Source organism: Brassica oleracea, chromosome C6 (assembly GCF_000695525.1).
Source record: "Brassica oleracea var. oleracea cultivar TO1000 chromosome C6, BOL, whole genome shotgun sequence".
Taxonomy (NCBI): Eukaryota; Viridiplantae; Streptophyta; class Magnoliopsida; order Brassicales; family Brassicaceae; genus Brassica; species Brassica oleracea.
The window spans coordinates 39,415,275-39,429,711 of NC_027753.1; the positions used below are offsets into that span (position 1 = coordinate 39,415,275).

At 37.4% G+C, this 14,437-nt stretch overlaps 4 protein-coding genes across 5 annotated transcripts; 3 read left to right on the forward strand and 1 right to left on the reverse strand.

Annotated features, from left to right (window-relative positions):
- The first annotated feature begins 751 nt into the window (after positions 1 to 751).
- On the forward strand, positions 752 to 5,041 carry LOC106300581 (putative disease resistance protein At4g11170). Its single transcript, XM_013736755.1, has 4 exons — positions 752 to 1,526; positions 2,174 to 3,284; positions 3,453 to 3,758; positions 3,852 to 5,041. The coding sequence occupies exons 1-4, from the start codon at positions 913 to 915 to the stop codon at positions 4,698 to 4,700; spliced, it is 2,880 nt and encodes a 959-aa protein (XP_013592209.1). The 5' UTR covers positions 752 to 912; the 3' UTR covers positions 4,701 to 5,041.
- A 33-nt stretch (positions 5,042 to 5,074) lies between these two features.
- Positions 5,075 to 7,068, reverse strand: LOC106300582 (protein SOMBRERO-like). The gene is made up of 3 exons (XM_013736756.1): positions 6,846 to 7,068; positions 5,897 to 6,168; positions 5,075 to 5,762 (listed from the first exon to the last, which is right to left on the reverse strand). The coding sequence occupies exons 1-3, from the start codon at positions 7,033 to 7,035 to the stop codon at positions 5,136 to 5,138; spliced, it is 1,089 nt and encodes a 362-aa protein (XP_013592210.1). The 5' UTR covers positions 7,036 to 7,068; the 3' UTR covers positions 5,075 to 5,135.
- A 3,218-nt stretch (positions 7,069 to 10,286) lies between these two features.
- On the forward strand, positions 10,287 to 12,266 carry LOC106296600 (syntaxin-52). Of its 2 annotated transcripts, none has more exons than XM_013732773.1 (6): positions 10,287 to 10,430; positions 10,803 to 11,044; positions 11,129 to 11,334; positions 11,422 to 11,522; positions 11,593 to 11,637; positions 11,923 to 12,266. In XM_013732773.1, the coding sequence occupies exons 2-6, from the start codon at positions 10,827 to 10,829 to the stop codon at positions 12,052 to 12,054; spliced, it is 702 nt and encodes a 233-aa protein (XP_013588227.1). In that variant the 5' UTR covers positions 10,287 to 10,430; positions 10,803 to 10,826; the 3' UTR covers positions 12,055 to 12,266. The 2 variants fall into 2 exon arrangements, with proteins under 2 accessions (XP_013588227.1, XP_013588226.1); XM_013732772.1 differs by having other exon boundaries at positions 10,288 to 10,430; positions 10,822 to 11,044.
- A 236-nt stretch (positions 12,267 to 12,502) lies between these two features.
- Positions 12,503 to 14,321, forward strand: LOC106296760 (B3 domain-containing protein At3g19184). The gene is made up of 7 exons (XM_013732987.1): positions 12,503 to 12,759; positions 12,851 to 12,940; positions 13,177 to 13,208; positions 13,290 to 13,452; positions 13,566 to 13,772; positions 13,912 to 14,062; positions 14,151 to 14,321. Exons 1-7 carry the CDS (start codon positions 12,628 to 12,630, stop codon positions 14,159 to 14,161), a joined length of 786 nt encoding a protein of 261 aa, XP_013588441.1. The 5' UTR covers positions 12,503 to 12,627; the 3' UTR covers positions 14,162 to 14,321.
- The last annotated feature ends 116 nt before the right edge of the window (positions 14,322 to 14,437 follow it).

The following is a 14,437-nucleotide window of genomic DNA, read 5'->3' on the forward strand; positions in this document are numbered from 1 at the left end:
TCGTTCCTTGCAGATGATTTTCTGTGTTTACAAATGAGATTGTATTGAGAAGATGGTGAGATTGGTCTCTGATGGGTATAATATGGGCTCGTTTTAGTTTTCTTTCGTTTTATAAATTCTCAACTAAATAAGCCCATTGGGCCCATATATATAAAGTCAGCCGAGTGAGTGTAACAGTGTACGTAGGGCTTGAAAAAAAATCTGGAAAGAACGAACCCAACCCGATCCGAAAAAGTAGTATCGAATCCGAACCGAAATTGATTAAATATTCGAACGGGTTCAAAATTTTGGTATCTAAAGAACCGAAACCGAATCCGACCCGAACCAAAATATCTCGGCTACCCGAATGTAACCGAAATAGATTTATATACCTAAATATATTACTTAGTTTTAGATTTAATATATATTAAAAACATCCAAAATATATAAGATACTTTTAAATTGTCTAAAATACATGAAAATATACATAAATAGTCAAAAAAAATGTCTAAAATAGCTAAAATATATTCAAAACACCGAAATACTTGAAATATCTATTGATTTATTATCCAAATATTCAAATCAAACCAATTTATATGTTAATTTTAGGTATCTTGACATATATTATACAAATTCATATGTAATATTTTTTTTTTATAGATTTTGAAAAGTTTTAAGCATATAATGAATATTAAAATTTTAAAAATAATTTAAATGGATTATACAAACTTGCAAAGATTGGAACCGAAATTTAGAAATAGCCAAATGAGACTGAAAATTTTAAACCCGAACAGATACGAACCATCCGAACGAGGGTCGACCTCACGATGAAGATTCGAGTTCAAGTCAATGGCGACTGATTGATTTCCTGAATAGCGCGAAAACTTCATTGATTGATCGGATCGGATCGAATCGAATCGGCTCTTTACTTCCATGGAGATTAGCTTTCTCCACCTGACTGTATTCGTCTTCCTCGCATTTCTCTTGGTACCACTACGTCGCTTCCGCGACTTTCTGAAGAAACCGGAGACACCTCAGCTTCGTACTCACGTGCCTTCTTCAGTTTCTTCGGCGGCGGAGGATGAATCGAGGGGCCGGTCTCTGTGGAAGTACGACGTCTTCCTCAGTTTCAGAGGAATAGACTCTCGGAGATATTTCGTCAGCCATCTCTACGAGGCTCTCACCAAGGAAGGAATCAAAGCCTTCCACGACGACAGAGAGCTTCCGAGAGGCGGTTTCATCTGGGAAGAACTCGTGAAAGCGATCGATGAGTCACGATTCGCCGTCGTTGTGCTCTCCGAGGGCTACGCTACCTCTCGCTGGTGTTTGGAAGAGCTTTCGCTTATCGTCGACCTCGCTTCCAAGAAACGGCTTGATCTGATCCCTGTTTTTCTTGACATCGATCCGTCAGAGTTGAAGAGGAGAAACGGCTGCTTCGAGAAAGCTCTTGCGAAACATGAGGTGAGGTATGATCTGGAGACGGTGGATAGGTGGAGAAGGGCGTTGGCTGAAGTTGGAAATATCTCGGGATGGGATTCCAAGACCAGGTTCATTCTTCTTCAGCAATATCAATTTTCTCAGGGCATTTAGGCTCTGCTCGGTAACCATCCCGGAAAAAATAGTTAAGACGCAGAAAAAAATTAGTTAAGCTGCTGAAAAATTTAAAATTCACACATAAAACATTAATTAAGCTGCGGAAAAAATAGTTAAGCCGCAGAAATTTTTTTGAATAAAATATTTATACGGTATTCATTTTGTTATAAGGAAAAATAAAATGTGAAAATAACTAAAATTTATTAAAAAATACTTTAGTTCTTATTATAAATATTTAGCTTATCTTTCAATTCGTTTTAATAATAGATTGGCATTTTCAATACGTTTTAATAATAGATTGACATTTTACAAAACAATTTATAGTATAACTTTATTTACAACATAACTCTTGATCACTGCAAAAAGTATGGCTATTTATTTAAAATTTTAAAATGTTATTAGCATAATTTAATAATATGAAAGTGTTAATTTTGTAAAATTTTCAATAACAATCTACTAAAACTCACTTTTCCACCTAATGAAAATTCTCTTTATATTTTTGTTCAGCAACTTTTCTTGATCGGTAAAATACTTGCGGAATTGCGTTTGAAACTTGTACAACAAGTCGTTGGTAAAATACTTGCGGTAAAATATGTGGCAGGAGCGAGGAAGCAGTGCTTGTACAAGAAGTCGTTCGAGATCTTTCTAACAGATTGTTCTCACAGCCATCCAGCGACGCAGAGGGACTGGTTGGAATAATGCCCCACATGAGAAGCGTAGAATCTCTCTTATCCATGGACTCGGGAGATGTTCGAATGGTTGGAATCTGGGGCATGGGCGGCATAGGTAAATCCACCATTGCAAAGTTTGTTTGCAAACGCCTCTCAAGTAAGTTCGACGGCGTTTGCTTCCTAGAGAATGCGAAAGCGGAATTTGAACAGTATGGTTCATCGCATATGCGGCAGAAAGTCTTGAGGGAGATCCTCCGCAGAAAAGATCTGAACTCATGGGACGGTGATTCTGGTGTCATGAGGCAACGGCTCCGTGGGAAAAGTATACTTCTTGTCATCGACAATGTTGACAACGTAGAACAGCTTCAAGAATTGGTCGGGAGCCTTGAGTGGTTTGGACCGGGGAGCAGGATCGTTATAACTACGCGGGACAAGCGTGTGCTGGAGCAGCATGATGTGGAATACATATATGAAGTCAAGCCTCTGAAGACTACCCAGGCACTTATGCTCTTCAGTAAGCATGCCTTCAAGCAACCTCGACCACCTAAAGATTCTGCAGAGCTCTCTATTGATATCGTCAAGCAACTCGATGGCCTTCCTTTAGCTATTCGAGTTGCTGGTGCAGCTCTGTATCGCCGGGACATTGCAGATTGGGAATATTATCTGGACCTACTGAGAACTAATGTCAATAGTTCTGTCTCGAAGGCGTTGAGGGAAAGTTTTGAGGCATTAAACAATCAAGAAAAGTTAATATTTCTTTACGTTGCCTGTTGTTTCAATGGAAAGCATATGCATGGCGTCAGCAGGGTGTTAGACCTTTTCACTGTTTCTGGGCACATGCCATTCCGCTCCACGCTGTGTATCAAAACTCTTAAAGAGAAATGTCTAATTAGCATTTCAACCACAAAGAGGCTATGGGTTCATGATTTACTCCAAGATATGGCTAGGAGTATCATTTGTGAAGGAAAAGAAGAAAACCCATGGAAACGTAAGATTCTGTGGAACTTTATGGACATCAACAACGTGTTTTGTGAAAATATGGTAAGCCATTAACTTCTTTTAACTTTTAAGCTTCATCAAGTCATGCACGTTGTAGTATCTCACTATCATTAGAATCTATGTTTGGAGTGAAGTGGTTGGTTCTTTGGTCATATTATTTAAGGCATGTGCCGTAGTATCATGGTTTCATCTCTTACACTCAATTAACAGGGATCTGAAGCAGTTGAAGTTGAGAGTTTACTTCTTGACATGCCCAAAGGAAAGGAGCTCTGCATAAGCCCTGCAATCTTTGAGAGGATGTACAATCTAAAGCTGCTAAAATTTTACAACAATTCCACTGGTGGAGAGAGTAGTAAGATATGCATGCCTGGCGGCCTTGTCTATCTCCCTATGCTGAGATATCTTCACTGGCAGGCGTATAGTCTGAAATCTTTGCCGTCTCGATTCTGCACTACATATCTAGTTGAACTCAACCTCCCTAACAGTTCGGTTGAAACACTTTGGAATGGAACTCAGGTACTAATTTATGTTTATGCTCTATATTATGAGCTAGTTTGTAGTCTGCTAGTTCTTTTTGTGGCTTGAGCTGTTGTCTATTTATACGCCCAGGACCTTGGAAATTTAAGGCGAATGAATTTGAGAGGATGCAGACGACTACTTGAAGTTCCCAACCTGTCAAAGGCGACAAGTCTAGAGAAATTAAATTTGGACAACTGTGAAAGCCTAGTTGATCTCACTGATTCTGTTAGACATCTAAATAACCTCGGGGTACTGGAGCTGAGCGGCTGCAAGAAACTCAAGAACCTCCCAAATAACATCAACTTGAGGCTTCTTAGAACTCTACATCTTGAAGGATGCTCAAGTCTAGAAGATTTCCCATTCCTTTCAGAAAATGTTGAAAAGATATCACTTGACGAGACAGCAATCGAGGAAATTCCAGCGTCAATTGAGCGTCTATCAGAGCTCAAAACTCTGCACTTATCAGGTTGCAAGAAACTGAAGAATCTTCCACGTACCATTAGAAACATAGATTCCCTCAAAACTCTCTGGCTCTCCAACTGTCCCAACATCACACTATTTCCAGAGGTTGGAGATAACATAGAATCACTAGCGTTGAAGGGAACGGCAATAGAGGAAGTGCCTGCAACGATAGGTGACAAATCAAGACTCTGTTACCTCAACATGTCCGGGTGCCAAAGGCTTAAGAACCTGCCTCCCACTTTGAAGAACTTGACACACCTGAAATTCCTCTTACTCCGGGGTTGCACCAATATCACAGAGCGTCCTGAGACCGCGTGTCGACTAAAAGCGTTAGATCTGAATGGGACATCCATAATGGAGGAAACTTCCGGGTCGGTTCAGTCCGACGACGAACCACTTGATACGCCTAGATTGGCTCAATACATCCTTCAGTCTGTCAAGGAGCGCATCAGACACCAGAGGTCCATGAAGCTATGAAGGTCCATGAAATTGGTCCACTTGAGTTGCTCATCGCGATATGGACTTAGTGCAGGCGTACAAGAAAACCCAAAACTCCAGATTGTTAATGATGACTGCTCATGGAATTGGATTAGCGGTTCAAGTGAGTTACGTTGCAAGAAACTCACTTGGTTGGGATGAAAAGTAAACTAAGGAAGACGATCCAGCATATGTAGTTATGGACAAGCTAGAGCAGTCACATATAGAGCTTATGTATTTTGCAGTGCGAAGGTGTTGGAAACAATACTGAACCTTAAGGGTAGTTTTTCATTAATGAAAGACCGAATTATAGAAGAAAAAAGTAACAGATTTCAGAAACATTAACGTGGTTGCTGTGATAAGTCCAACAGCTTAAAGAAGAGAGTAAAATTGAAAACATGAGATTTGATCAAATCAAATCAAATTTGATTTGGTCTACTTTGGGAACTTGAGAAGATTAGCATCGTTTCCCAGATAGTGAAACGGGAACCTTTCATTACCATTATTATTATTGCCCAGATGGTCATGAGTAACAGCCTGGTCGTCGTTGTTACTTGAGTCACCAAAACATTTGGCTTGATGGTTCTGCACTTGCTGCTGCTGATTCATGTTGGTCGTAGTGAGAAGCTTGTCCAGAAACGACCAGTCTCCACCGTAGTTGTTGTTGTTAGAAGTCAGCCTCAGTAGATTCTGTGAGCATTCAATGTCTGTTGTGTTGATTGACAACACAAACGGTTGGGCTGCTGCTGCTGCTGCTGCGGCCGAGTCAGGGCTAAAGAGCTGAGGGAGATGCATTGACCCGTGGCTTAAAGTGTTTGAAAACTCATGTAACGGCATGTGGATCTGTCTTCCCATGTTATGATGATGATGATCCAGAGATAGTGGGATCTGAGAAGAATGATTGTTTGAATTGGATTCAGTGTGATGCTGATGATGATGGTGATCATGATCATTGTTGGTGCTTATGTATTGGTGCTGATGATGATCTTGATCTTGTTCTTGGTGAAATCCTCTAAAATGGTTCTTCTTCTTGAACACTCTGCATACAACCCACCCATCTTCCTGCAAGTCACACATACATAGTTAGTCCACATTATGCAAGATATGATCTCTATATTTATAAAATGCAATATGATCTCTAAATATTATTTTTCATCGAATAAGAGAGTTTGTTTGATATATATATTGTTTAGTACCTGGATCTCGTTTTCGTTATCGTCTAGGCGATATTCGTGCATGATCCATTCAGTTTTTTGGCCATGAGGAGCACGACCAGTGTAGAAGACCAGAGTCTTACGAAGTCCAATCTTCTTGGAGCTGTTGAGGTGTATGGATTTGTCTCTACCAGTAGCCTTCCAGAACCCGGCTGCAGTGGCCCGGTTCGTTCGGGTCCCAGTTGGATATTTCTTGTCCTTGTGGCTAAAGAAGTACCACTCATTTTGAGGACCCGACCCGATTCTGCATTTTTCTACGTAGATACCAAATTTTTTTTTTTATAAAATGTAAGAAAAGACCAAAAGATGATTCAGTAATTTTATAAAAATATAGATATATGTGGCTTGCGACGACGGGTTTGTTATATGTCTGCAATGTGAAAAACCATTGGCTTATTTCGAGGGTACAAGTCATCATAATATTACGTCAATATTCCTAGTCATGTACTACAAGACATTACACTTTGTCTTCTGTTATAGATCTAAACGACATGAGTGAATAGACAACTTTGTCTCTTTCCTGATGTATGTATATAGACCCACACGTATAAGGCTTTGTGGATCCATAAAAACTGGAAATAATTTATGAGGATGAGAACTGATTAAACTTATAAGATATTTTTAAGTAGATATACATGTTTCCATGGAGACGCAGACAAAACCCTAGACAATGTTACCCAATCTATGTATTTTTCCTTTGACATCTAACTTGTATTTTTGTGCAGAGACAACAAAATAATTCCCCGTGTTTGATATATATTCTCTCTATAGAAATAATAAGAAACTATGATGTTAATTGCGATAGTTTATTATATATAATACTGATCAATAAATAATATAATCCTTCATTAAGTGTGTGGATGATTAGTTGGTGATACTTGTAGTTATTAAGGACTAGAAGAGTTAATTATAAGTGGGTTGTAAGTTTTACCTTTAAGATCCCAAGGTTCAAGCTTGTTGAGATCAACTTCTCTAATGACATCTAAATCAATTGGTTCATAAGAAACCTTCTTCTTGAGGTAATAATAGAGAAGCTCCTCCTCGGTTGGATGAAACCGAAAACCTGGAGGCACCGAGAGCTGTCCTCCTCCGGCCACTGTGGACGACGAGCCTATCTCCATTATGCGTACTCTTCTTTAAAAAAAATTAAAGATGCTTCCCTTTTCTCCTTTGCCCTAATCAAATATATATAATCATCAATAACACATATTACATCAAAGTAAGCAGAAGTTAATGACCAACAATGGGTTTTCACCAATCACTGTGTAAAGAATCCAAGAAATAATCAAGGCATGATTTTTTTAGATCTAAAAACCCTAGTTCATCATGCATGCACATGTTCATAAAGAACAAAAGGCTTTTTCCACTAGCAGAAGCTGGATCTTTCTTACATTGATACGCATGAAAAGAACTTGAATATCCCCAAAGAAACATGAAGTTGTTCAAAACCGAGCATGCTCTATTCTTAAACAAGAGAGGTTTGATAAAATACTTAGTCATGTTCTTGAGTAATCAAAGAGAAAAAATGAAAATAGAGAGATGCTTGAAATACACACATATATATATATATATATATACAAGAGTGGTGTGAGTGAGTGCGTGTGTATATATATGTATATGCAAATGATGATGATGACAACAAAGAAAGATATATGATGGAAGAGGATAGAAAACGAACCTTGGAGGTCGGAAAGTATTGCTTCTGTTAGAGGCAAGAGGTAGAAGACAATGAAAGAGAGAAGGCAAAGAAGCAAGCAAAATGAACTTCAACAAAACTGAAGATATCTTAGCTTAAAGGGCACGATGTTTAGGGTTTCTGTCTCTCTCTTTCTTCTTCTTTGAGATAGAAAGAGATGAGGGAGAGACTCGGCTTTCTATGGATTAGTGCCACTATTATTTTCTTTTCAATTTAATATACCAAAGCTGGTCACAGAAATATATGAGAAATACTTTATTGTATCCGCAATTCCTATTGTAACTTTTCTTGTTGATTTAAAACTATCTTTATGCACAACTAAAAATAGATATTCTCTAGAATATGCAATTTCTTATAAATCTTTTTTTTGTTCACTGCAATTTCTTGTAAATCTTATGAGCAAATTATCTTACAAACTCATCATACATCATATTGAATTGTTTGTGCTATTATATGTAAATAAATCAGTTTTCTCTTCTTACTTTTTAGTTAACTTTAACATTTTCTAAATATAGAATATATATGATGTTACCAAATAGTCATATTTTTCTTTAATAGTATGTTTCATGTTCCAATTTTTTTAATAAAAAATATAACTAGTATTGTATCTACTCCTACAAATATTATATTATTCAATTTGCAAATTTTACTAATCGGATTTATAAGTATACATATATAAGTGTACAAAGAATGTGTGTATGTGTAATATACAACGTAGCACCAGCTACCCTTTTGTATGTGGCGTGAATGTTATAAGGATGAAATCACCAAGGTTTACAGCTGTTTTTTTATTAAGTTTGACTAATTAGCTTTGAAAACAAGTAGGAATCGATTAATAAATACCGAATGCTATAAAATACATGGTAAGTAATAAGTATAATAGAAGATCTGGTTATGTATCCCAAGGAAAAAACAAAACAAGAATTGAAGCTTCTATACCCTCGAATTGCAGTCAAATGTTGGGAAGAAAAATGATGTATCGTACCTTGAACTATGCTCCCATTAGCCTTTTTTATTGCATAAATTTCAGTGCACTTCATTGAAATTTTAGTATAAAATTTCGTTTAACCAACTCCTAATGCTAGTATTTTTTATACAATAATACAAGTGACATAGACGTTAGCTCAAATTTGTTTTCTCATTACCAGATTAATTAGTTAGAGTGAAAGCTTTTACTATATGATTGAAAATATAATAAGGTGCACTCCCACTCACGTTTTAGTTATTTCTTAACATTTTTGCTAGACAAGTTTCTTATATATATAAACACATTTTTCTATTGTATTTTTATACATACACACAAGCTTATAATGTTGTACAAATAGAAGTGATCACCATTTTATTTGTCAGATCCCACATTTTCACCGAGGAATATCAAAGAACATAATGTTCAAAAAAAAAATTAATATATATATCAAAAACATGGTGTACATATATGTATAATAAAAATGGTATGACCCGTATGGGAGAGCTTGTAAATCATCATAAATATGATTTCCAGATATATAGTTCTTTTGAATTTATGAAATCATCCATGTTTCTAAAAAGAAGTCAACATAGAAGCGAACAATAATGTGGACTTTGGGTCTTTGACAAAAAAAAATAAGAAGAGAAGATAACAGAGGAAACCGCACGTAGGAAAGGAGTGGCACGTGCGGTAGAAGAAGCAAACTCCTGAAAGGCCGTGGAGAGAAGCACGTGCTCGTCCAACACCAAATCCACATTTCAAGGTCCCCTCGTTTGACCTAACCATCTCGTGTCGAGATACGCGCCAAAATTGATCCTTTTCTTCTTCTTTTTCTTATTGTGAAAAATACAAAACAATATAATGGGTACCTGTAATTTCCTAAATTCCAATGTAACATACACGAAACTCGTAAAAACATTGGATTCTCACGGTAATTCATCTCTTCCTAACAGTTTATGAAACTTACAGTTTTTTTTGGTTGAGCAATATTAATTTATAAAACTCTTATTGAGATGTGCCGTTGCCTTCACGAAGACGTCATGCATTAAACTCTTATTAATGAAGGGTTTAATCATACAGATAGATGCCAACATGTTCTGAAACTTATATTGATATTTTATAATCCCCATTATGGCATTATGGCTAAGTGTTACGTATTTATTAAAATTGATGCGCTCCTATTAGCTACGTAAGATTAGTATCAATATATATTCATATACGTGTGTGTGTGTGTGTTGTTTACTTGTTCACAGCTTCGGTTCAGGTGGATAGCTGGATCAGCTCGTTATATATTGTAGTTTATATCAAGGAGGGAATTAATAATGTTTCCAGTAATCATATATATACAATACAAAATTATACTAGCAAAATAATATAAAAACCCCATGTAAATTTAAACGAAAATGTAGAGTAATTGCAACATAAGTGACGTCATACATTTGCTGTTAATTATTGGTGGCTTGATAATTTGACACTTGACGATGAGCAGATGCCAAGTTGGCGGCAACCAAACCAAGCAACACGGAGCCGTTTGTCTGAGTGGAAATTAAATGGGCTTTCATATAAAGCCCAGCGCCTAATAAGCCTCCACCAGCGTTTCTCTTTAGTTCTCGCATTGGGCTCGTAGTTATTATGAATTTTACACTTCACAACCCCTAATTTACTTTTGGATTTGTTAAATCATCATTAAACCCAACTTTTGACAATGATTTGTTTTCATTACAGCTTGCAAGAAATAATTAAAAGTCTCATCTCTCCGTTGCGTGATAATTTTTCTTCTCGACGACGGATCGTGGTGATTCCTCGCCTTCAGATTCACCAATTAAAAGGGTTTTGATCTTAGTGCCAAGAGGGTAAAGCTTTTCGATTCCTTTTTTCACCATTTAATTTAGGTCAATTCCGTCGGCTGCGTTGATTTGGGGGGGGATATTAAAATCTTCCCGATCATCCCTTTTTTATGAGTTTCTGGATAATGGGTTTCGCAGATTTTGTGTCTAAGCGTCTGATTCCTTGCTCAGTTTTCTTTTACGCAACAATAATAAAAGTTTTGTCGTTTTAATCCTCAAAAAAGTTTGGTTAAAAAGCTCTTCTTATTACACGGTTTCATGTCATGTAAGAGATTTAATTGTCTCGTTTCGTTAGAAGCTAGACTTTGCAGCTTGTTTTTTTTTTTTTTTTACCCCTCTTTAATTGTTTTTTATTGTTGCTATAGTTTAATTGGGTAGTAACTTGTTTGTTTGCAAGGTCAAATGGCGTCTTCTTCTGATGCATGGATGAGAGAGTACAACGAGGCTTTAAAACTCTCTGAGGATATCAACGGCATGATGTCTGAAAGGAACTCTTCTGGTGTAACGGGGCCTGATGCTCAGCGTCGTGCCTCGGCTATACGGAGAAAGATCACCATTTTGGGGACTCGATTAGACAGTCTTCAATCCCTTCTTGTCAAAGTTCCTGGGAAGCAACACGTGTAAGCTTTTTTTTTTTTTTTTTTTCAATTTAGACTACATTTTAGTTTCATTGTTGGGTCTGAACCAATGTGTGATACACGCAGGTCAGAGAAGGAGATGAATCGTCGCAAGGATATGGTTGGGAACTTGAGATCAAAGGCGAATCAGGTGGCGTCTGCTTTGAACATGTCCAACTTTGCGAATAGAGACAGCTTGCTTGGGCCGGAAACTAAGCCTGATGATGCAATGAACAGAGTCTCTGGTATGGATAACCAAGGCATTGTTGGATTCCAACGACAAGTTATGAGAGGTAAGCTGCCTTTGTTAAGACCCATAGTGATAATATTTGGCTTCTGTATTATTAATTTTCGGGTTTGATTGGTTTACATGAGTGTAGAACAAGACGAAGGGCTGGAGAAGTTGGAGGAAACAGTCATCAGTACCAAACACATAGCTCTTGCTGTCAATGAGGAGCTCACTCTACAGACAAGGCTTATCGTATGTATCTGATGTTTTTCTTACTGAATTCTCTTGTTCTAATAAAAATCTGTTTGTCCTCTGCATGCAGGAAGACTTAGACTACCATGTGGATGTTACCGACTCTCGCTTACGGGTAAATATATATTCATTGATCTTCACTAATCCTGAGATTTAGTTGTTCCATTGATTAAAAGAGACTTGAAGTTGGTCTGTGGCATTATTAGATCACACAAGTCCATTGTCGGAATTTTAAGACCACACACTGGTCTATTACGTCCAAGAGGCTTGTCTTGTATTCGCAATCTTAAAAAACAGCAACACCCTTTATAGTTTAAATGTGGTAACGTTTTGAATTAGATTGGTTCACATCTCCCTTTGGATTTTGATGTGGTGTTTTTGCTTGAATGGTGATTGACAGCGAGTGCAGAAGAGCCTAGCGGTGATGAACAAGAATATGAAAGGAGGATGCTCGTGCATGTCAATGCTATTGTCAGTGCTTGGAATCGTTGGTCTTGCTCTTGTCATTTGGCTGCTGGTTAAGTACCTGTAAATCCCCCACATGAATTTGATATAAGCTATGAAAGTGTGTACCTCTCCTCTATGCGAGAGTGGTTGTTATTATATTTGTATGTTTCCTCTTTTTTATGCTTTGGTTTTTTCTCTCATTCATGTGAGACAAAAGAAGAATATCGCTGCGTGCAAAAAAAAAACCCTTATAATCTGTATACTTCGTCGTGTATATGTTCACGAATTGTATAATCATTTTAACTGTCATTAACCTCTCTCTCTCTCTATATTAAGTTTCAGTTAAAAATCATATTACTTGCTCACGTGCATAAGGTCACGTTTGGGCTGCCAAGTGGCCCAATAGCAATATAAATAAATAAACAGCATTTTATTAAGATAAAGCCCATAACTATTTCACGTATCGTCGTGGTGTAATAATAATGCTTCTCACTGTTTGCAGAAAAATTCAAAATTCAATTTAGTATTTGATTTGACACAAAGGATTAAAAGAAGAGATCTTTAATAGAAGAGAAAGGTGACAGCCCAACGGTCACTCTCTCGTAAAGGAAGGTTTTAATCTCTAATCTTGTGTTTCTCGAGAAGCCGTAAGGAAGAAATGGTGGAATCGAAGTATGAGCAGATACGATTGAAAAGGGTGGAAGAGAACAAGAAGAGGATGATTGAGCTTAATCTCAACAAGCTCTCTCATTCTCTTCGCGTCTCCTCTCCTTCTCCCAAGCCTTCTCCTGTATATCCTAACAACCTCTCTCTCTCTTTTTTTTTTATTTTCTCATTTCATTTGTGTTCTTCTGGAGTTTAACTCATTTTGTAAATTGCAGGCCAAGGCAAGGACGCCGCGTACTCCGGTGGACTCGTCGGAGGTCAGGAGATCAAGTCGCGCTAAGAATCCTCCTCCCAGCTACAAAGAGGTCTTTTCTTCTCTTTGATTCAGCTGAGTTATGGAATCAGAATCTTTTATCACTCTTCTATGAATGAACCACCGAGATAATAATAATATATATGCTTAGTTAGTGATTGAGTCTGTTTTGAGACTAATCAGATCTTGTTATTAGCTTTTGGATATTAGTATTGAAAATCTTTAATTAATAACACGTTTAGGTTCGTCGCTCTTCTTAATCAGACTTCTTTGATCCTTATTTTGCAGTTTGGGCTAGAACCTTTGGAAAGGCCAAGAAGGTTTGACCTGTCTACTCTCTCTACATCAAATCCTCATTTCATTGTGATTTTATCAATAAGTTGTTGTGTTGTGCTTTGCAGGAGCTATCAAAGGAGAGATTTGCTGAACCGGGTTTATGCCTCGGACGATGCTAGAGTCTATGCAATCGACAGGGCAGAGGCTCTTCAGTCAAGCTTGGAGCCTGAGTTCCCTAGCTTTATTAAACCAATGCTCCAGTCACACGTTACCGGGGGATTCTGGCTGGTATGTGTGACCCTATAGAAACTTGAATGCTAATATATGTCTGAAACATTAGCCTTAGTAAGTAAAACTGTCGGTATTACATATGTTTTGTGTTTTTTTTTTTTCGCAAACAGGGCTTGCCGCGTAGTTTTTGCCATACGCATCTGCCGAAGTACGATGAAATGATCACTCTAGTTGATGAAAACGAGGATGAAGCTGTGACCAAATACCTTGCTGATAAGAATGGTCTTAGCGGAGGCTGGAGAGGCTTCGCTATTGATCATCAGCTTGTCGATGGAGATGCTGTTGTCTTTCACCTCATCAACCCAACTACCTTCAAGGTAAGTGAAAATTCACTTGGATATCTTCTTTGATTTGTTGGAAAGTTAAAGACTCTTAGAGAGTTAAGGGCCTAAGGCTTGATGGTGTTTATAAATAAGACTTTAACTTGTATCATGTTGAAACTTGTTGCTTGTTCAGGTGTATATCATTAGGGTAAATGATGAATCAAACAACGGTTTGGGTGGGAGCAATGAGAAAGAGCTTGTTATTAAACCAAACAAGAATCAAGAGGAGAAGAATGTTTCAGAAGTTCCTCCATTGTCAAACAGTGGTAAAAGAAAGCGAAGAGGTAATAATATTTGTCACAAATCTCTCTCTTGTTAATCTCTTATTAGCTATAGCTCTGATGTTTAAAAGCTGTCTATTGATTGGTGCAGGCAGGAAGTAGAGTTTGATGAAGCTTGGACTAGGACTTCAGTGGAAGGATGCAGTTGTTTAAATAACCTAATTAAAACATCTCTGTTTTGGTTTCTCGGATGAGGTGTCTAGTTTATGTGATGAGAGATATTGTTATGCTCATATTATTTTGGTAGCTGCGTTGATTTTATATGAAAATCGAACCATATGTAGCGCTACTCTTGAGCACTTGCATTAAATTGTGTTCTTTCTTATTGTCGTAATTGGTTGCACACCTTATACGTTATACTTCACTTTACTACACATA

What these genes read in the sequence shown, in the direction of transcription:
- LOC106300581 (XM_013736755.1), top strand. Translation starts at nt 913, where the DNA reads ATGGAGATTAGCTTTCTCCACCTGACTGTATTCGTCTTCCTCGCATTT. An exon ending in ACGTGTTTTGTGAAAATATG is followed by an intron (nt 3,285 to 3,452) that starts GTAAGCCATTAA and finishes CTCAATTAACAG; the next exon opens with GGATCTGAAGCAGTTGAAGT. An exon ending in CACTTTGGAATGGAACTCAG is followed by an intron (nt 3,759 to 3,851) that starts GTACTAATTTAT and finishes TTATACGCCCAG; the next exon opens with GACCTTGGAAATTTAAGGCG.
- LOC106296760 (XM_013732987.1), top strand. Translation starts at nt 12,628, where the DNA reads ATGGTGGAATCGAAGTATGAGCAGATACGATTGAAAAGGGTGGAAGAG. An exon ending in CTTCTCCCAAGCCTTCTCCT is followed by an intron (nt 12,760 to 12,850) that starts GTATATCCTAAC and finishes TGTAAATTGCAG; the next exon opens with GCCAAGGCAAGGACGCCGCG. An exon ending in TCAACCCAACTACCTTCAAG is followed by an intron (nt 13,773 to 13,911) that starts GTAAGTGAAAAT and finishes TTGCTTGTTCAG; the next exon opens with GTGTATATCATTAGGGTAAA.
- LOC106300582 (XM_013736756.1), bottom strand. Translation starts at nt 7,035, where the DNA reads ATGGAGATAGGCTCGTCGTCCACAGTGGCCGGAGGAGGACAGCTCTCG. An exon ending in TGAACCTTGGGATCTTAAAG is followed by an intron (nt 6,169 to 6,845) that starts GTAAAACTTACA and finishes GTATCTACGTAG; the next exon opens with AAAAATGCAGAATCGGGTCG. An exon ending in ATAACGAAAACGAGATCCAG is followed by an intron (nt 5,763 to 5,896) that starts GTACTAAACAAT and finishes TGTGACTTGCAG; the next exon opens with GAAGATGGGTGGGTTGTATG.
- LOC106296600 (XM_013732773.1), top strand. Translation starts at nt 10,827, where the DNA reads ATGGCGTCTTCTTCTGATGCATGGATGAGAGAGTACAACGAGGCTTTA. An exon ending in CCAACGACAAGTTATGAGAG is followed by an intron (nt 11,335 to 11,421) that starts GTAAGCTGCCTT and finishes ACATGAGTGTAG; the next exon opens with AACAAGACGAAGGGCTGGAG. An exon ending in TTACCGACTCTCGCTTACGG is followed by an intron (nt 11,638 to 11,922) that starts GTAAATATATAT and finishes GGTGATTGACAG; the next exon opens with CGAGTGCAGAAGAGCCTAGC.